The following is a 21,159-nucleotide window of genomic DNA, read 5'->3' on the forward strand; positions in this document are numbered from 1 at the left end:
CTGTGCTGATGCGTCACTGGGTTTTACACGCATAAATGGGCTTTTGAAAATTGCTACGATATAGGTTATTTTTAAGCATGTAACTCCTTTCAAAATAACTGTATCTCTTCAAAAAAAAAATATGGAAATTATTATGAGGTCCATATTGAGGTTGATGGCCAGCTAGAAAAGCTAGCCGGATCATTTTATCCAGAAGACTTTGAAGGGTCAGTCAGCAGCACGCCTGCACAACTGAATGAACTTCATAGTAACATAGTAAATGTCAGCAGACCCAAGCAGTCCATCCAGTCGGCCCAGCAATCTTTTTGGGGTTGTTTGTTTTTTTTTTTTAATTTAATTTATTTTATTCTATTCTTAGGGTAACTGTTGCTCTGGGCAGGCTCTACCAGTCAATACAGGTTTCACTTCTCTTTGTCTCCATCATTTACCCACTATGAATCCTCTGTGTTTATCCCACGCCCTTTTGAATTCAAATACCGTCTTTATCCTCACTACCTCCCTCTGGGAAGGCACGCCATGCCTCCATCGCCTTTTCCGTGAAAAAATACTCCTTGACATTGGTCCTGACTCAACACTTTGGAGCTTCATATTAAGAGCACGTTGTTCTACAGTTTTTTTTTTTCCATCAAAAAAGTTTTTTTGGATTCCTGTGCATTATTAATACTTTTCAGGTATTTCAAAGTTTGTATCATATCACCCTACTCTCTCCTCTCCTCCAGTGTACGTATATTTAGGTCCTTCAATCTCATCTCACACCACTTTTGAAGGAACTAAATATACCTTCCTCTATGTCAAGATTAGCCAGAATCGTTTACCCAGCTAACTAGGACTCCTCCTTGGCAGTCTAAAGTTATCCGGCTATATTAGCCGGCTCACGCTGCAAATCGGCCTAACTTACTCAGACAGCTGGCTATACCCCTGAACAGCCTGTCTCACTCCCAAACTAGCCAGAACATTTTTTAACTGGATACAAAGCCATTGGTCTGGTGAGCATGTGCTAACTTACCACCAGATTCATCAAAATGCTAGCATCAAGCTAGGGTGAGAGAACATGGTAGAAATCTCATCTTCGTGACACTTTCCTCACTCCAAATGACGTCAAATCTTCACGGAGGTGTACTGTGCTGTGCCTATGTCTCACTCTGCATGTCAAACTGGCCCCCAAAACCACCACCAAAAACCTCACCTCCAGTTATTAGCTGGCCCTCCTATAGCGATATAAATAGTCGAATACTGTGAAGGCCTCCCCCAGAGGCGCTCTCTCTCTCTCTCTCCCCAAGCCCAGAAATGGCCAAAATGCAATTTGCAATCTTTATCGCAAATTGCATTATTGCCATTTCGGGCATGTCGCACAGCATAACGCCAGGAGAAAAAAAAGGTGTAATTATTTCAGGCATTAAAAACGTGCAATAGCGCCCCTCATTCTCATTAATCCTACCAAAACCCCTCCCCGATCCCGCCCCTTCAAAAAAAATATGCATTCGCGCCATGCGGTAACATAACTATCAAATGCGTTATGGTGTTAATGCGTTATCGCGGGCATTATCGCCATAACGCATTCTGATGAATGACCCTGTTAGCCGGACAAATGGCACCACAGGCGTCGGAATGGGGAGCGCCCAAATGGTGCCGCACTGGAATGGGATGGGGGCACTCTGGGAGACGCCTCTCTGGCGCTATCCTCCACCGGCAGCCTCCGCCACTGCTGCCCCGCCATGATACCCCCCCACTGACCCTCCACGACTCCAAAAGTCACAGGATCATGGGTCTTGCAGCAGCGACTCAGACCTTCTGTCTCCTCCTTGGCCGTCGGCACCTGAATGACATCATCAGGCACCGCCGACTGCAGAGGAGGAAGAGGGCTCGAGGCCCCGTAAAGACTGTGATTCTCAGATTCTTTCATGGGGAGTGAGGTGGTTGCAGCGGCGCCAGCAAAACACATGGAAAGGAACTAACGTCACCCCCTACACCTGCCACCAATGAGGCTTCTCTCACTGAGGTGAAATGAAGGTGAATTGGGGGGGGGGGGGGTGAAGGAGGCGAGTGAGGGATCAGAGTAAAAGGACTGATGTTGGGGGGGGGAAGTCAGAGGGGGGAATGTGGCAGGGAGGGCGTGAATGAGTGCGAGTAAGGGGGTTAAAGGGAAGGGAGAGAGAAAAGTTGGGGGAGAGAAGGGGGCTGAGGTATCATCAGGACAGAAAAGGTAAAAAAAAGAATGAGGGATCGAAGGCAAGCAAGATGCTGGCTCAGAGAATACTAAGGGCAGTGGTGTTTTGTGGTATTTATGCAAATTTTTTTTTTTGCATTGGGAATGTTTTATCCTTGTTTATCAGTTGCAACCTAAAAGAAGAATATCCCTACCTATGATCCATAGAAAGCCTAGCGCATTTGATAAACAAATGTGCTGACGTTACTTTTACTCCTCTCCAGCTAGCAATGAGATTGTACCTCATTATCCTAACGAGACAGGCAAAGCAGACTAAATACCGAAACCGTTCTCCACTACCTTTCTCAGCCTCTCTGGGGAAAACTCCAGGCCAACCAGAAATAAGGTGAAGAACACCCCAAACTCGCCAAGAGTCTCCACCTGCACAATAGACTGCAAAATAAGAAAAAAAGGTTAAAAAAAAACCCCATATATGAACAACGTTACATGATATCAACTCCAGGTCATTTCCACAGTACACACCGTTTAAAAATCCAGCAAGTAAATGGCAACAGACTTTGCTTTTCTATACTGTGATATGTAATGCACGGAAAATGAAATAGACTGAGAAATTACTACTTACCTGATAATTTCCTTTTCTCTAGTGGAGACGAGGTTAATCCATGACCAGAGGGTTATGCACCTCTACCAGCAGATGGCGATGGAGCAAAGCTGACATCATGGTGTATATATACCCTAGCACTGACATCAGCCCACCAGTATTCTCTGCAAAAGCCTACTGTGGACAAACTAACACTTGATGATAACTTTTAACAGATTACTACTCAAGTACTCAGTCAACGGGAAATACTGAACTCAGACAAAGAGGATAACATCACTAATCTAGACACTCAAACTGACACTTACCAGTTATCCCCAGACACGAGGCCACTCAGGAGGACCACAGAACCACAAAGCGGCAGCCAGGGGCGGGAAGGTGGATCAACCTGTCTTCACTAGAGAAAAGGAAATTATCGGGTAAGTACAAATTTCTCATTTCTTTGCATTCAGACAGGTTAATTAATGCCCAGTGGGATGTACCAAAGCTACTCCCAAACAGGGTGGGAGACTGCCCGTGGTCCAACCAACACTGCATGCACAAAGGCTGTGTCCTCCCGGGCCGGGAAAAAAGGTTTGTAAGGAGGAGCATGTCGCAGCTCGGCAAATCTTGACGGGAAACAATCGAAGCTCCACCCGCGACACTGCTTGAGTCTGTTTAGGTAATGGCTACCCAGCATCCCCATATGCGGCTGTGATAACCTCCTTAACCCAACAGGTTAACATAGCCCGCAAGACTGACTAATCCTGTTTACCTCCACCGCGGAGAACAAAACAGGCAGTCACTCTTCCTGAAAGGTTTTAATAGAACATCCAAAACCGCATCAGATGCCTCGACATCCAAGGTCCGCAACAGACGATATTCATCCACATCTCTCCCTCTATCCAGCACTGGCAGGGAGATTGATTAGTTCAAATGAAAATATGAGAAAAGGACGGAACAGTCCGAAGCTGGACCTGCCCCCGGAGTCACCCGCAGGAACGGTTCATGGCAAGAAAGCCTGTAGCTCGGACCCGACGCCCAGAAGAAATCACTGCGAGGAACACGGTCTTCAAGAAATTAACCTCAAGGAGCGTCACGCAGAGGTCGAAAAGTGGAATTTGCCACAATCCTAGAATCAGATTAAGGCTCTATAAAGGCACCAGCAACCGCAAGGGAGGACAAAAAACATCACCCCCTACAAAACAGAGCCTCATCCAGAAGGGCCTATAAGGATCCTCCATTCACCTGACTCTAGAAACAGGCAAGAGCTGCCACCTGCACCGGATACCACCCTTAACAAATAAAGACATCGCATGGGGGTAACTTGCTGGTGTGGCGGATTCTACCCTTAACCAATAAGCCTTCATATTGTGATGCAACTCCATCATTGCTCACTGCTTCAAGGCAGGGGAAAAAAGGAATTGGATTCAGTCAATAACTAACCTGGCGATTGAACTATACTGTCTGGGAAAACAAATAAGCATGGGGGTAACTTGCTTGTTGCGGTGGTTACTACCCTTAACCAATAAGCCTAATACTACGCTTCTGATGCAACTCCAACATTGTTCTCTGCTTCAATGGCGCGAGGGGGAGAGGAAGGAAATTGGACTCAAACAGTAACCAACAAGAGCCCTAACCTTGGCGGACTGAGTAACTGATAAGTATGGGAAACTGGTAACTATGAGAACTTGCTGGGCAGATTGGATGGGCCATTGGGTCTTTTTCTGCAGGCACTTCTATGTTTCTATGTTTCAAGATTTTAAGGGCCAAGCCCTTAAGTGAGCCATCTTGTAAGAATTCCAAAATGAGGACGCATGCTTTGTTCCTCACACCAAGCCTCAAACATTCTCCAACCCGAACTTCAGCTAAAAAGGGGAGAGAACTTAGTGCTCGAAGCAAGGTGGAATTGACAGCAGGGGAATATTCAAGCTTCAGCAATAAAACCCTTTCAAGGATCATACCATAAGACAAAATTGATACGGATCTACATGAAGAATAGGTCCCTGTCACAGCAGGTCCTTGTGGACCAGTAACTGGGAAGGAGAGTCCGCTAGGAGACCACGTGGATCTGCATACACAGCCTCTTAGGCCAATCTGGAGTCACCAGAAGCACCAGCCCCTTGTGACCTTCAATCTTCTGAATCACTCTGCCCAATGTGGGCCATAGGGGAAAGCATACCAAAGCTCGCCTTCTACCCACTCTTGCTCAAGAGCATCGATGCCCAAGGACTGTGCGCGTAGTTATGCGTGCATGGCTATGCACTTGTAAAAGCGCCCATTGTGCGCCCAAGAGGCCGGCCTGCCCGCCCTGTGCGTACCGACAGCTGAAGGAGGGAAAAATGGCACTGGAGTCCACCGCATGCAAGATGGCGTCGCCACGTGGTTGACTCACAGAGCCGAAAACGGGGCCTAGCCCATCGGGGGCTGCTCAACCCGTTCGGAGCCTCCCCTTATTACCTCGCCGGGATCGGGTCGAAGTCGGTACGGCGCGCCGAGAAAGGAGACCAGAGAAGACTCGCCAGAGTCCTCCTTCTTCTTCTCTGGATTTAAGATTTTAAAAACTTACCTGGTCTCAACGCTTACCGGCTGAGTGCAGAGACAGTCTCCAGCTGCAGGGGGAGAGGGCTTTGGCCTTCACCGCTGTGCTCGGCTTTGCACCCGCTGCCTTTCAGCCACTTCAGCGGCTAAGTCCATGCCGGGAACCGGCTACCAGACACCAAGGTGCCTCTGAGGGATCGGAAATCACCTCAGGAATTCTCAACTGGGGGAGGGACCCTTAGGTATCACCGCAGGAGAGTGGGGCTAAATCTTAGGTAAAATGTTCCTCTTTTTTTTTCTTTTTTGTAATCCCGGTAGCACTGTGCTAGCGAGAGGATACTGTCCACATCTGCTAGGAGACGGAGAGATACTGAGGAGCTGAGGTCAATGCAGGGACATATCTAGGGTGACGTCAGCTTTGAAATCTGACTCCGTCTCCCATCTGCTATCAGGAGAGCACACAACCCACTGGTCCTGAGTCCATCTGGCTACACGCTAGGAAATCCCTACTTCTCTTTCCCTTCTAGCCAACCACCAGTTGATCACTGAAAAAAAATCCTTCCCTCCCTCCCTCCCCTATTCATTCAGCCACCAGTTGGCCATTTGTAAACAAATAAAAAACATTCCTCCCTTTTTCTTCCTTCCAAGCCAGCCACCAGCTCCTCAAAAAAATAAAAAGGATTAGAAATTTCTCCCACTCTCTTCCTCCCCCATGTCGCTGTTACTATTAATACCCCTGCTCTGTAGATTTTTTTTTCTAGTTAGGGCCTGGTCTGAGTGGGGAACAACTGCATCTGAATGCTAACAAGCCGAAGCAGCCTCCCGTGCTGGTGCCATCCCCTCCTGATTTCTGTACAGAATGTGGGGCCTGAAAGCACAGCAGAGAAGGAGCCTCATGATGGCCCCCCCAACTACAAAACAGGCCTGCAGGTCAGAGAAGCGGGTTAGGGAACGTCTCTGCTATCTGTGGTGCAGGGGGCAGTTGCAGGGTAGGTCTTGCTTGTGCTCATTCCACTAGTGCTGAATATCTGGGATAAGTTATCTGGCTAAGTGTAGTCAGACAACTTGTCCACTAACAGCCCTACTGAATATTACCCCTAACTTTCCCTACTAATAAGAAAAAAAGTTTCCAGATGACCTGGATCATAAAACAATGTAATTTAGTAATACATTTAAAAGGAAATCTTAACTGAAAGGTAGCTCCTAAGGTTGAAACTCTCTCTCTCTCTCTCTCAGACAGAAACATTTTTCCTATGCTTTTGAGTATCTTTCGTTACATCAGGAAATAGCGATATCCCATGTCCAAGAAACTGAGTATCTTTAACTTGAAAAAATCTCAGTCTATTTCTTGTCCATTTCACAAGAATATTTCACCAGTATGGTGGCCCTCAGAATTGGATTGCTACCTCCCTATTAGATTCAGGCAAATAATAAATCTTAACAACATTTGGAACCACTTCTTTCGAGACCGATACAATGTCCCTATAAAATTTCTTGGAAGTCTGGGAACGTTTAAGAACCTCAGTCAATCCCCTGTTGCAATTCTCAATACTCTTAATCTTTTGACATAATAAGGTGTTATCCTTAATTACGGCAGCATTCACTCCTTGTAGGATAATGCATTTCTCTTTGTTTTGGGATATCTGCTCACCATTGGTCTGAACCTGGGACGCTACCCTCGCCAAATTAACCAAAACAGAGTCGATCTTCTGCCTAAAGGAACTTTTCAGTTTGACAACAGCAGATCAAAGAATATCCAATGAGATATGCTCAGGTTTCTGCAACTGAACAGCACCAGGAGTACCTGGCAATTCGGGAGTAGACTACATTAACCCACTATGAGGGAATTCTTCATCCAAGAGCTAGAAACCACTTCAGTTCTTGAATCCCCAACCCCAATTCCCAACTGGGGCATAACAACCACCTGAGAGACCGGGGATCTTCAGGAAATAACTCCAAGTGCACCATAATCCACAGCCCGAGGAACAAAGTTATAGGATTCAAGGGTTAGCTGGATAGAAAGGGGAGCTGTAGGTTCAGATGGAAAAAGCTCTTACTGCTCCTTTTCTTGACTTACCCCCTATCCGAAGAGCCTGGGGCAGTCGTACCCTATTTGCACCACTCACACACACACACATACTAAGGACGACCCTGCTTTGAGCATTGGGAAAATGATGGATGATATCTGGTGGAAAGAGGGTAGGCTGATGATAGAGGCAACAATTTTATCTTGGATAAGGTTAATTAGTGGATGAGGAGAGAGAAGCAGTGGCCCAGCTACACTAATGAAATGCATTAACAATGAAAGTCAGGATGGGGGCCTGGGAGCCAGTGCACGTTCACAGGCCCCAGCTGTGGCCCCAATCCCTCCTCCTGCAGGGCTTCCTGTTACCACAGACACTCATGCGAGGGCAGGACTATTGCAGAGCCTGCGAGTGCAAGCTGGCTAACAGGCCCCCATGTTGACTTCCACTACTAATGCTGCTGGGACATAAAAAGCGCTGCTTTGTGAGGCATTTGTGACCACAGCTGAAGGGTTGGGGTTTTTTTTTAACCCCCATTTGGGTCAAAGCAGTTAAAAAGTAGGTGATGACGCCTATTTCATGCAAACATACCAGAGTTCCAAGACAACTCCATTTTCGGCTACTAGGATTTTCATTCCTTTTTATACTCCTCTTCTGTTGCCTGCCCATCACAGCCACAATCCTAGCTTGAGTCACAGACTGTAGCTCTCTTCTCAACCATACTGAAGATGGCAATACAGAGCAACAGCCAGGACTCTCACACACCCAGCAGCTGTGGGCACTGCCTCGCCAATATCCCCAGCCAGCCCGACGAGCAGTAACTGAAAGAGATCTCCTGCACTGGGGCCATTGGCAAAGTCCACTTCACTTGCGTTTTTAAGTGACACTGTAATCCTCTCCAAGTATTAATTTTCTGTCTTCAGTAAATCCTGCGCACTTGGAAACACTACAACAAAATTATTAATTAAAAAAAAAAAAAATGCCATAAATGACCATTGCCCAGTAAAAGCTTTAGAGGGCTTACCTTAATACTGTTTAAACCCGACGGGCCCAGCAGCACTCCACAAATGATATAACCAAACATTGTAGGCAGTCCTATCATTGTGCACAGCCAGCCGCAGGGCAAAGACAGCATTCCAATAGTCACGATGTCCTTAAAGGAAACATACATTTCATTTTAAAATCTACAAAAAAACACAAAACCCCCAAAGACTTGCCTACGATAGCCCTTTGAACGTAATACAGAGTTGGGTCTTATTTAGTCCTCTGCCCATGATAGATTTTTTTGTTTCCTCCCACAAGCCCCGCCTATCACATCTTTGGTCCAGACGCTGGTACGGAGTCATGGCCAGTGCTGGTCAGTTACCCACCGGGGTGGTCATAACTGAATCTCCTGTGCTGCTGCTCTCCTACCTGAAAAGGTTTCTTGCAAAGTTTAAGGGAAAAAAAAAATAATACCTGTGAGTCAGGTACATTGCAATATTAAAAAATATATATATCATATCTATCTAGATATATTTATGTATATAAGAGAGAGGAAAAGCCCCGTTATCCAGCATTGATGGGAAACAGTCCATGTGACTGAATGCGCCTGGTTATCTGAGCGCCTCCTACTCGCTGCTCCAGGCAGCAGCCTGCAGGGAACAGGATAAAGCTGGAGTGGACAGCAGTGCACAGTAAAAACTATTGGTGTTCCCTAATTCAGCCCCGCCCTGCTGTCCTTCGCAGGGAACAGAAGGGAAGCGGCTGATGCAGGACTGGAGAGAGAGTATAGAGCAGAACAGAGCACAGCCAAGCCACGGTGCCCCCTGATGCTGATTTAACGTTCTGCTTAAATCTGCTTGGCAGCAGTTAAAAGCAAAAAAAAAAGCCAGTGGGCTTAGCGCCAGATAACGGGGCTTTCACTATATTATATGACATGTGGCAGCACTAACCCCGAGCATCGATATAAAATGTAGCTTTTAAGTTCTCTTTAAGTGTTTTCATTTACTCAACTATGCTGAATCCCAAAGGAGTAGCAGTAACATTTGAAAAAAAAATGTCACAAACCAATCTGTGTGCACACAAGATCCCTCTGGTCCATATAGACTGCAACACCTAAATTACACTCCTGCCTGAATCAATTAGACACGCGTGAAGGAGAGGTAATCCATGGCAACCTTCCAATAACAGCAAAATACAGGGGAATTATAAGGAAACTGTGCAAGTAATTAAAAAAAAAAAGAGTAAAAAATGAACAGATTTAACCAACACAGGCAGAGGATTATTGTATGTGATGTAGGAAGACAGGAAAATCTATTTCTAGCTTTATTCCATGCAAGGGTGAATAAAGTAGGCAACAAATGACAAGAACGTCGTCTATCCCTAAGCCTTTGTTCCTTCGTAAGATTTCAGTTACGTATTTTTAGGCAACCAATAAGGCAATTTATCCTCTGCATAAGAGAGTTACCTTTATAAAGTGATGGTCGGCACGAGGGATGGTTGAATCTCTGGGCTTTGTGAGAATATACTGGTTGTTTTGAGAATCGATAAGCATGCTAAGACCCAAATCATCTTCCGTCTCTCGTTTTGAGGTATTTCTCTTACTGTCGGCGTCATCCTCTTCCACCCTCAGAACTGCCTCAACATTGACGCCTTTGACCTGACAGAAAGATCAAACTACTAGTCTGCGGCAGAAAGACAGATGCTCCAAGAATGAGCAATCCTAGAGAAGTCATAGCTGGTTTATATTTATGAGAAAAAAAGCATTAATAGAATATAAGGGCAAGAAAGCATCACTTTCAATTCCTCTGGTCACCCTCAACCCCTTTGCTTCTGGTAAGGTAGGGATCAAAAGGCCAGGCTATGCACATGAAGGATGTACCCAACTCCCAGAAAGCAACAGTACTATCACATTTACATAGCTAGGTGCAACATCTTCAGTAGTACGAGCATGAAGCATCATAGAAAAAATAGAGGAGGGGCATGGGATAAACACTGTGGATCCCTAAAGGCTAGAGGATGGGAATGAAGAAAAGAGTGCATGGGGGTAACTTGCTGGTGTGGAAGTTACTATCCTTACTCAATAAGCCTTCATACTGTTAATTCAACTGCTCTCTGCTTCAACAGTAGGGGAAAAGAGGAAAAGGGGAATTAGATTCAGACAGCAACCAACAAGGACATTGATTTGTACAGAAGGGGAAAACAAGTAAGCATGGGAGGGTAACTTGCTGATGCAGTGGTTACTACCCTTAACCAATAAGCCTTGATGCAACTCCAACATTGCTCTCTGCATCAACGGAAAGGTATTAACGGGAAATTGGATTCAAACAGCAGCTGTGGGAAACCGATAAGCATGGGGTAACCTACAAGGCGCAGCAGATGCTACCGTTTGGACCTTTCCTGCTGTCATTTCTGTTTTTGGGTTATCCATGAGATGAAATATCAAAGGAGGTGAAAAAGAGGCTACAAAGAGATCAGTAGTTCAGACAAAAGAAATGCAACAGTTGATATGAGGTACTGTAAGTAATTTATTTTTTTTTTTAATTCTCCTCACTTTCTTCCCACATTTCATACAAATTAAACTAGTCTTTCAGAATAAAATCTGGGCTGCAAGTGGGCATATGTTTTGATAATTAGGCTAGTTAATATCACAAAGAAGGAAGGTGCTCCGATCACCAGAGAGAAAAGTAACCGCATAAGGACAATTCTAATGTCTGTTGATGTTGCTTTAGGAAGAAGCTTTCCACTCTGAGTTTATGCAGACTTTGAAAGTGTTTTCTACATTTTTGATAGCTTGAACTCTGCAAGCGTGACAATTTCTTTTGATTCTTGAAGCTTTCAGTATCATAAAAAGTATTGCATTTCAATAGCATTTACTTCCATTTGTTTCAATAAGCACCAAATTAATTTCCAAAGTACATAAACAAACATTCACAAGAAATATGTGGTTTTATTCATTTGTCCGTTACCTAAACTGTGTCTTTACACCTTCTAATCAACAAGCATAAAGCAGATATTAAGCATAACTGCAAACCTCAGCATCATTAACTCTCCAATACGAACTCATGTTGTTGAAATGAATGGTTTTGCAAAGTTAGTCTCAAGTTCTTTTCTCGTTATTTTAAACAAACCAACCCAAGAACAGTTTACTAAATGGAAAATAGCTCAGCCAATCAGATTAAAGTTTTGTCTGACACGAGAACCTAGAGGTTTCTGACTGTAACAAAAAGTGCAGTTTTCCTCGTGCCTTTTTTTCCCAAAAACTCTATTTGCAAGCACAGTCTGCGCTGGCTGGTGATAATAGCTTTAAACGTGCTCGGTTTCATCGGAAGCTGTACAAAGATAAAGATAAAACGAAACACAAGACACAGAACAACAAACTGAACCTCCTGGGCCCGGCCTGTCACGTACAGATTTGTTGTCATCAAAGGCGTGCTCCTCTATTTCTTCCTCCAGACGGTCAGCTGCCTTCCTGACGTCTTCCAAGATCTCATCGAGGATGGAAAGGCTTTTGTTTTGGTGCTGCATGTTCTTCAGGGCTTCAGCCTGATGTTTCTCTGCTGCCAGAAGCTCCACATATTCTTTTTCCTCCTACGGAATTTTAAGGTAAGAAGAACAATGAATCAAAATTAAAAAATAAAAATGGTTTTAATCTCAGTCTGATACTTTTCTTCCAGAGAATGATGTTTTTTCTCAGTTCTCGGTGTGATTTTCGGGCTGGTAATAGTACGGAAACCCCGTAACATCAATTTCAGATTTCATTTTACATAAGCCGGATCAGAAACAGTAGATGTTTCGGCAGCTTTTGATGCGGTAATAAACGCTGTAGCATAACAGAGTGTAATAGAAATTGGATAGGTGGGGTGGTTTTGGATTGGTTTCACTCATTTTTTGCTGATGTAGGCCAAACGTTTTCTAGTTGGTACCCTATCTCTTCAGGTGATCCTCAAAGGTCCTCTCTCTTGGCATTTCTATTTAAGGTTTCTATGTGCCCATTATGCTGCAGGAGCTGGGGATTGATTTTAAAATGTGTGCTGATGATACACAGCTGCTATTTCCAGTTTCCATATGCATGACAGACGTATCTTTTAGTGCACCAAATTTTGGGAACAATTAGACAATGGATGAGCAATTGTAGTCTTATCTGTTGAATCTAGATAAGACAGACACTATATTAATTTCATGGGCCATAACCGACTCACCCGACTCTCAGTTATGGATGGGGTTCAGGTACCTTTTCTGGATGCACTTAGGGTTCCAATCTGACAGTTCCGTTAGATTTCAATCCCAGCTGAGAAAATTGTGGTGTCTCAAGCATATCCTAAATCTTAATGCTTTCAGATCAGTTGTCCAAGCATTTGTCTAATCTGTGCTCGATTCCTGAAATGCTCTATATTTGGGCTTCCCTAAATGTCATTTGATTGCCTTGCAATTACTCTTGAATGCCACAGCACAATTGGTTTCTAGCTCCTCTATAGGCGATATTGTGCAAATTTTGAATCTTTATACTGAGTCCCTACAGAGCAGAGGATAAAGTTCAAGATTCTTACTTTCATCTTCAGAGTTCTTCCTGAAGGCTGCCCAGCATATCTTAAGGAGTTGTTAAAGTGGTATTGTCCATCTAGAACATTACATTCTGAGAATTTATTTTTATTTGCTGAGCCCAGTATAAGGAACGCCCGATTAAAGGCAATATGTAGGTGTGATTTTTTTTTATTGGCTGCACCTACCCTATGGAATAGTCTTTCCTTGTTCATCCGCAAGGAAGCATTTAAAAACTCATTTATTTCAGGAGGCTTTTGTTAACTATGAATGATTTTACAATGTGTAGTTCTGTATTTCTCCCATTATATAAATGTTTGAATGTTGATGTACTATGTTGTAGTATTGCTAATCTTATTTTAATTTATTTTAACTTTTTTATGTTTTATTATGTACCAAAGCTACTCCCCAACAGAGTAGGAGGCTGCCCACGGTCCAAGTCAACACCGCACTGCAATGGCTGCATTCTCCTGGGCCTGCACATCCAGACGATAAAACCTGGAAAAAGTGTGTAAGGAGGACCACGTCGCAGCGTGGCAGATATTGAACGGAAGACAACAATCTAAATTCCGCCCATGACAGTGCCTGAGCCCTAGTGGACTGGGCCCTAACCTGAGTAGGCAACAGCTTTCCAGCATCCACATATGCGGCCGTGACCTCCTCCTTAATCCAACAAGCTATGGTAGCCTGTGAAGCCGGAGCAACCTGCTTAATCCCACCATGGAGAACAAACAGGTGATCCATCTTTCGAAAAAAAGAGACTCCAGATTGCGCAGAACAAGACACTTGACATCCAAAGAGCGCAAAAGGCAAAACTCATCCGCATCCCTGACCTTATCCAGGGATAGCAAGCAGATGGACTGATTCAAATAAAAGTCTGAGACTACTGTGGGCAAGAAGGATGGAACAGTATGCAGCTGTAAGGCCCTTGGAGTCACCCGAAGGAACAGCTCCCGGCAAGACCAGGCCTGCAGCTCAGAAATCCGACAAGCAGTCTTCGAAGTCAACAACCATAAGGAAGGCTACAAAGTGGTCAGAATGAGAGCCCGCCAAGAAGTCCAGCACCAAAGTAAGACTCCACAATGGAACAGGTAACCTCAAGGGAGGCCTAAAGATACTTCATTCACTTCAAAAAATGAGCCACAGCAAGATGAGACAACAAGGTTACACCATTCACCAGGCCTCTGAAACAGGCAAGAGCCGCAACCTGCACCTTCAAGGATTTAAGGACCAAGCCTTTATTCAATCCATCCTGCAAAAAATGCAGAACAAGAGGGATCTTAAATGAACAAGAAAAAGCACCCAGATCCTCACACCAGGCCTCAAAAAAACTCTCCAAACCCGCACATAAGCCAAGGAAATGGAACACTTGCGAGTGTGGAGTAAAGTGGCAATCACCAGAGAAGAACAACCACGCTTTAACAGGCGAGCCCTCTCAAGGGTCAAACCATAAGGACACAATTGAGTTGGATCCTCGTAAAGAACCAGTCCCTGCTGAAGCAGATCTATGTGTATCAGAAGACAAAGGGTGGCCTCCACCAGGAATCGTTGCAAATCTGGATACCTGGGCCAGTCCAACATCACCAGGAGTACTAGCCCCCTGTGGCCTTCAATCTTGCAAATTATCCTGCCCAGCAAGGGCCACTGAGGAAAGGCATAAAGCAAATCTGTCTTCTGGCCAGGTCTATCCCCAAAGACCAGGAAGCTCTCCTGCGACTGTAGAAGCGAGGAACCTTCGCATTTCGAGAAGTCGCCAGCAGGTCTAGGAATGGAAGGCCCCAGCGATCCACAATCAGCTGAAATGCCTTGGCTGACAAGACCCACTCTCCTGGGTCCAGACTTTCCCTGCTGAGAAAGTCCGCTCCTACATTGTCTGTTCCTGCAATGTGAGAGGCCGAGATCATCTGCAGATGAACTTCCACCCATTCCATCAGCTGGTCTATTTCCTGAGACCCTTGCTGGCTTTGGCTCCTCCTTGGTGAATGATATAGGCCACCATCATCGCACTGCCTGACATCATGCAACCACTTCATTCCGCAGCCTGTGGCTGAACTGCAAGCATGCCAGCCATATTGCCCGGGCCTCCAGGCAACTGATGCTCCAGAAGGACTCTTTGGCATTCCAGTGCCCCTTGGGGCATTAACTCCAGACAGTGAGCCTCCCAAATGTGGAGACTCATATCTGTCGTGAGTACCAACCAGGCTGGAGAGGACAAGGGAACTCCCTTTCTCAGATGATCCTCCTGCAACCACCACCGAAGGTGAGAGCAGATTTCCATCAGCAAGTGGAGCCAAACTGCATAATCCTGCAACTGTAGATTCCAACAAGATAGCACAGAGCGCTGAAAAAGGACACACATGCACCTTTGCCCAAGGCACCATTTCTGGGGTAGCTGCCAACAAGCAGAGTACCTTAGGTAGGACTACACTGTTGGGCGTATGATGTTCATCAACTAATGCTCTTGAGACATCAATCCCTGGATTGGAACTTCCGGTAGGAGAACTCTGTCCTGCCCCGTGTTGAACCGGACCCCCAGATACTCCAACGACTGGGATGATTGAAGATTGCTCTTGGTCAGGTTCACCACCCAACTGAGCTCCTGCAATAAGGAGATCATCTTGTGTGTGTGTCACCAGGCGGCTCTCTTCCCGAGACTTGGCTTGAATCAGCCAGTTATCCAAATATGGGCACATCAGGATTCCTTCTTTTTGCAAGGCCGCTGCTAACACCACCATAATCTTGGAAAATGTTCTGGGAGCGGCGGTTAGATCAAAAGGCAGCATCCAAAACTGATGATGGCGCCCCCAACACCGCAAAGCGTAGAAAGCGTTAAATGTTCCAATCAGATGAGAATATGAAGGTAAGCCTCTGACAGACCCAAGGTCATCAGAAATTCCCCCGACTGCACTGCCATTATTACAGAGCATAAGATTTCCATTTGAAAATGAGTCACCTTCAAGTGATGGTTGACCCTCTTAAGATCCAAGATGGGACAAAAGAAGCCCTCCTTCTTGGGCACAACAAAATAAATGGAATATCATCCCATACGTTATTGAGATGTGGGCACCGGAACCACAGCCCTCAGTTTGAGGAGCCTTTGAAGCATGAACTCCACTGCCTGCTTCTTCTGCAGGAAGTGGCAATGGGATACCATGAACACGACCCGAGGAATACTGCAAAATTCCAGTGCATACCCTTCACATATCACCTCCAGGACCCACTGATCAGACATGATCGCAAGCCAATTCAAATAGAAGAGAGAGACATACCCTATTTCCTATTCTGGAAGGTGGGTCAGCAAACCTTCATGAGGAAGCTCGGGAAGGTCCACCACCCGAGCCATCTCCTCTCTTGGGATGCCGTGGACGAAAGGACTGAGACCTACCGAAAGGCCGAGTCCGCTGAAAGGTCATCCTGAAAATGCCCGGAACCCCGGAAACAACCTCTCATACCAATCCTCCGGTAACTGTTTCTAATCCACCGGTTACAGAGGCACCGGAGACTCGCCCCACTTACTGGCCAGTTTCTCCAACTCGCTCCCAAACAAGAGTGAGCCTTTAAAGAGCATCTTGGTAAGACTGGCTTTGGAGACTGTGTCAACTGACCAATTTCACAACCAGAGTTGATGCCTGGCCGCTATCCCGAAGCCATTCTTCTGGCAGAGGTCCGGACCAAATTACAGCCTGCGTCTGCTAAAAAAGGTATAGCAGACTCCAGAACCCCTCTGGAATTCCCTCTACTCATCAACCTCCTGAGAGTGATGCAGACAAGATCTCGCCACTAGGGCACAAAAGGAGGAAATCTGTAAATTCATCGCCATTGCCTCAAATGCTTACTTTTGAATAGCCTCAATCCTTCTATCACGTACATCCTTCAAGACTGCTCCTCTCTCCACGGAAATAGTCGTCCACTTAGAGATGGCACATACAAGTGCATCTATTTTGGGAAAATGCAAATGCTCTCTCACAGCCAGATCCAGGGGTACAGGCCTTCCAATGTCTGACCCCCTTTAAAATCTGCCTCTGGGGCATCTCATTCCAGATCAATCAATTCCTGGATGGCAACCATCACCAGGAAAAAAACCAAGAGGCTTTACATAAGGAAACCAAAATGGGATTCTTTCTCGGCTCTGACATAGCATCCGAACCAGGAATACCCAGCTGTTTCAAGGTCTGGGAAATCAAGGCCAGCAGTTCATCTCTATGAAAGAACAGCAACATGGTTAGATATGGTTCCAGCCCTGGAAGAACTTCCCCATCTTCCAGGGAATCTGGATCAACCTCATCATAAGTGCCACCTGGATTCCTGTTGGGAACACCCGCAGGGAGCTGAGGCGAGCCCCGGCACTTAAGCATAAGGACTGGAAGAGGGAGGAGCCACCGGCTGAGGGTCTGACCAGACAGGAATGGGGGAAGCAGAGGACTGCACCTGAAGAAAGGCTTGTAAGCCTTGAAAAAATTCTTCCCAAGAAAAAGCAGCCGGGTCCAGACCAAGCCCAGCAGGAACTTGTTGCGTCCGTCGGTCTCAGACGGCTTCGACCCTTGTGCCTTTACCTTTTTCTCTGCTCTTCCTGCTAGCCTCGGGAAGTTGGCTACTGCCGCATCTGCATGGCGCTCTCTCCGGCGTCCCTGGAATGGCAATGGCAAAGCCTCACACCATGTTTCTCCTGAGGGCCTCTTAGGGTGCGCGTGCGCATGCCACCCACATCTTTATCGACGTCATGGCGGGAACCTCGGGGGCGTCCCTCTCAAGTGACGTCACGCCATCCTGGTATTTAGCCTATGCTTTTTTGCTAGCTCATTGAGTTAACAAGGACTAGATCTGCTCCGGTCTAAGCTACTCTGCCGCTTCCGTGCTGCCGCTAGAAGCTCTCTCTGCCCTTTGGGGTATTCTCTAACTTGGGTACCCGCTCCTCAGGGGCCCTTTGCTTTCTTTCAGGTGCCTTACTGGGATCAGGTACTCGCTCCTCGAGGGCCTGCTCTCCCTGCCTTGTAACCATCTATGTCTGCCTGGTGGAATCGTCAACCTTACAGCTACCATCTAGTGAGTAATCTAATTCTTAGTCTGTCTCATCTACAGCTCTGCCGTGCTGGGAACCTACACCTGGATCTCCCTATACTATCTCGGTGAGACGGGTTCCCTCTGCCGAGGGTCCCTGGACTGCTACCTCTGGATCACCTCACTACTGCCACCTCTGGTGGTATACATCAGCTGAACAATAAAAAACAAAACTCTGTGTTTGTGCGACCCGAGTCTAGCCCAGTACTGTGGCTCCTCATGGGGCTCCTCCCCGTAGGCGTGGTCATCTCCCACAGTACCCAAGAATCCACTCAAACACCTCAAAACCATAACAGAACTGAAGCTGGTCCCACACAACTGCCCTTGCCAGCAGAGGAGCCAGTCGAGGGAGAACCAGGATCTGGCGTCCCCGCAGTCAAGGCTGTGACCAACCCATCATCAGAATGGGAAGAGCCAGGCTTAGCAAACTCCAAGGAAGACAACTCTCCCTGAGTGTCTGAGCAGCACTGACACAGGTCAGAAGCCCTAATACAACAGGCAACACAAATAGGAAGACGCTTAGGCTTCTTGCTTACCAGCGCCGTCGCTGCAGTAATCGTGCGTCAGAATGGCTTGCGCTCAAAAATGAAATGAGCCCTAAAAAAATAAGCGCCTAGAAGAAAGCGCAGCAAGGTGCACCAAGTTAAGTGCGTAAAAACGTTTGTGCGCGTGTAAAAGGTGTGCCCAAAAACCGGGCGCATAACCCGTGCGCAGAGCTGACCCACCGACAGCCTACAGAGGGCAGCAGAACATGCACAAGAGCGTGCGAAAACGGGTGCCGTGGCCTACCACGCAGTGTGCAAGAAAAAAGCCTAAGTGCGGGACGTAGCCCACCGGGGCTCACTCAACCCGCCAGGCTACCTAGTTCCCCACCCCCAATGGGAGCAGGAATGAACGTCAGCGCGGTGCACAGAGAAAGTCCTGAAACCCCTCTGTCTCTGATTCAGGTCAAACTTTTATTTTTTTTTACCTTACTTGAGCTCAGCGCTTACCAGCCAAGTACAGAGACAGTCTCCGGCTGCAGATGTAGAGGGCATCTGCCATCACCGCCAAGCTCGGCCTCCTGCACCCGCTGCCTTTCAGCTGAACTAGCAGCTAAGTCCATGCCAGGAAACCCAGCTACCAGACCAAGGCACCACGGAAATCAGCTCAGGAAATCTCCACTGGGGGAGGGACCTTTTGGTATCACCAAAAGAGAGTGGGACTTTATTTTCCTGAATTTAAATTTCACATTTCTCCTTTCAAAAAGCTCAAAGCAATCCCCATGGGGAGATGCATATCCACCATCTGCTGGAGACGGAGAATACTGGCAGGCTGAGGTCACTGCAGGGTTAGATATACTGTGACGTCAGTTTGCTCAATCTCTATCTGCTGGCAGGGCAACATAAACCCACTGGTGCTGAGTCCACCTGTCTACACGCTAGGAAATTTTTAATACATTTCTTGGTAATTCTGATCCTGGGCCAATAAAAGATCCCTTACTTCTTAGCATTTTGGTGAAGATCCAAATGTTGGCGTGTGCATGGGAAAAATTGTATTAGTTTCATTTTACTGGATTTTTTTGGCATTGGATTCTTCTTGTTTTGTTATATGCATAAAATGCTGGGGGGGGGGGGGGTACATAAATAAATACAAATTTATGTACATTAAAAAAAACCCCCATAAGCGTGCAAAGTAGCAAAATGAATGAACATCCCTATCCATGTGTAAGGTCTGCATTATTTATTTATTTGTAGAGTTTTATATACCGTTATTCGGTAGAGCCATCATAATGGTTTACAGATTATGCAATTATCACAGCAGTTGAGCACAGTAAAACTCAAGACAGTCGCATGTTGGATTTTCGGTAGAGCCATCATAACGGTTTGCAGATTACGCAATTATATTGTTCTATGGAAACCGATGTGATGTTTTCTTAACGAATGTCGGTATACAAAAACTTTAAATAAATAAATCATAGCGGTTGAGCACTGAGAACTTGCACAGTAGCGGGGGTTAATACAATGCCACCTGACCCCTTTGAGAACATGATAAAGTTACAGCTGTTGCTCAAGCAGAAGGATTAAACATCAAACATAAAAGGATTAAGGCCTTATACAACAACGAGACAAAATGGAGGGATACGATACTTCATTTCAAAGTCCCCAAGAGAAGTCTGCACTCCACTGATATTGGATTCCTTGCAACTACCTCCCCAAAATTAACCCGCCTCAATTCAACAAGAGAACGCGCTCTCTCATTGAGCCATCATCACAAACTTTAAAAAAAAATAAAATTAAAAACATGGCTCTTTGAGAAAGCATAGCCATCATAATAAGAAGGATCATCATCCTCACCACTCTGTTTGCAAAACATACTTTATTTCCCCTCCTCTTTAATTAATTCGCCCTCTATTTTTTTTTTCTATCTACTCTCTACTATTTATCACAATGTAACCTTTTCTTTTTTTAATTTGTTATATGTAAACCGATGTGATGACTTAAGTTGAATGTCGGTATATAAAAAACAAATAAATAAAATAAATAAGAGGCGCATTTCTTTTCATCTCGCTGGTCTTGATACTAGTTTGTCTTTAAGTTTTTGTGTTTGCAGATCGTTTTCTTCCTTGCACGTGCGATTCTGTAGTGTGTGTGCCTATTGGTATCAAACGGAGGCCGTTCAGCACATCATAACCAGGGGCTGGTGGACAGGAGATCCATCACGTAATTAATCCACAGTGCCCGGGAGAGCTGGCCTTGGCTAAGAAGAATGTGTTAACGTGGCGGCATGCTGCAGAAAGCTCTTAAATACAAACGTCAGCTGGCTCGGTGTGCAGTTAGAACAGAATTTCTTCCTGACTTTGGTTAGCCTGGCAAGTTCAGACTTTCCTCTAGTGATGATCTGTTGTGTTTTTTTGGGGCTGGGGGATCCTAACACTTTATGTCATTTTACAGGTTAAGAAAAATCCAAGAGAAAATTGTTTCACCAATATTGACAGTACCAGCAGATTACTTTGAATGGCCAAACTGCAAACGGAGTCAGCATTTACTCTTTAATCGTACAACGTTAGAGAGAGAGTCATGAAACTTTGACGAGGGCATCATGACTGAACATTAAGTCATTTCTCAAGTGAAAGCACTGAAACGAGAGAGGGAGCATAAGCAAGAGTAACAAAGAGAGCTCTACTAGCACAGGAGACAGTAGGCCCCTGTCCGCGGCCTGAAACGACTTGTAATGAACTACATCAGTGCAACACCAACTGCTCAGGAAATTCTTATGTTAACCTTTGC

General features: G+C 45.7%; 1 protein-coding gene across 5 annotated transcripts in view; it reads right to left on the reverse strand.

The window, feature by feature from the left end:
- The window catches only part of TMCO3 (transmembrane and coiled-coil domains 3), a 71,729-nt gene that overhangs the window by 35,771 nt on the left and 14,799 nt on the right, over positions 1 to 21,159 (reverse strand). For all 5 annotated transcript variants that reach the window (XR_003857151.1, XM_029604635.1, XM_029604637.1 and 2 more), the window contains 4 exons: positions 11,702 to 11,881; positions 9,759 to 9,950; positions 8,334 to 8,462; positions 2,507 to 2,599 (listed from right to left, as the gene is read on the reverse strand). Coding sequence is in view for 4 of the 5 variants with exons in the window: in XM_029604635.1 (XP_029460495.1) it covers positions 2,507 to 2,599; positions 8,334 to 8,462; positions 9,759 to 9,950; positions 11,702 to 11,881 (594 nt within the window). In the remaining variant the exon portion in view is untranslated. The remainder of the gene's footprint in view (positions 1 to 2,506; positions 2,600 to 8,333; positions 8,463 to 9,758; positions 9,951 to 11,701; positions 11,882 to 21,159) is intronic.

This window comes from Rhinatrema bivittatum, chromosome 5 (assembly GCF_901001135.1).
Source record: "Rhinatrema bivittatum chromosome 5, aRhiBiv1.1, whole genome shotgun sequence".
NCBI classification, from domain to species: domain Eukaryota; kingdom Metazoa; phylum Chordata; class Amphibia; order Gymnophiona; family Rhinatrematidae; genus Rhinatrema; species Rhinatrema bivittatum.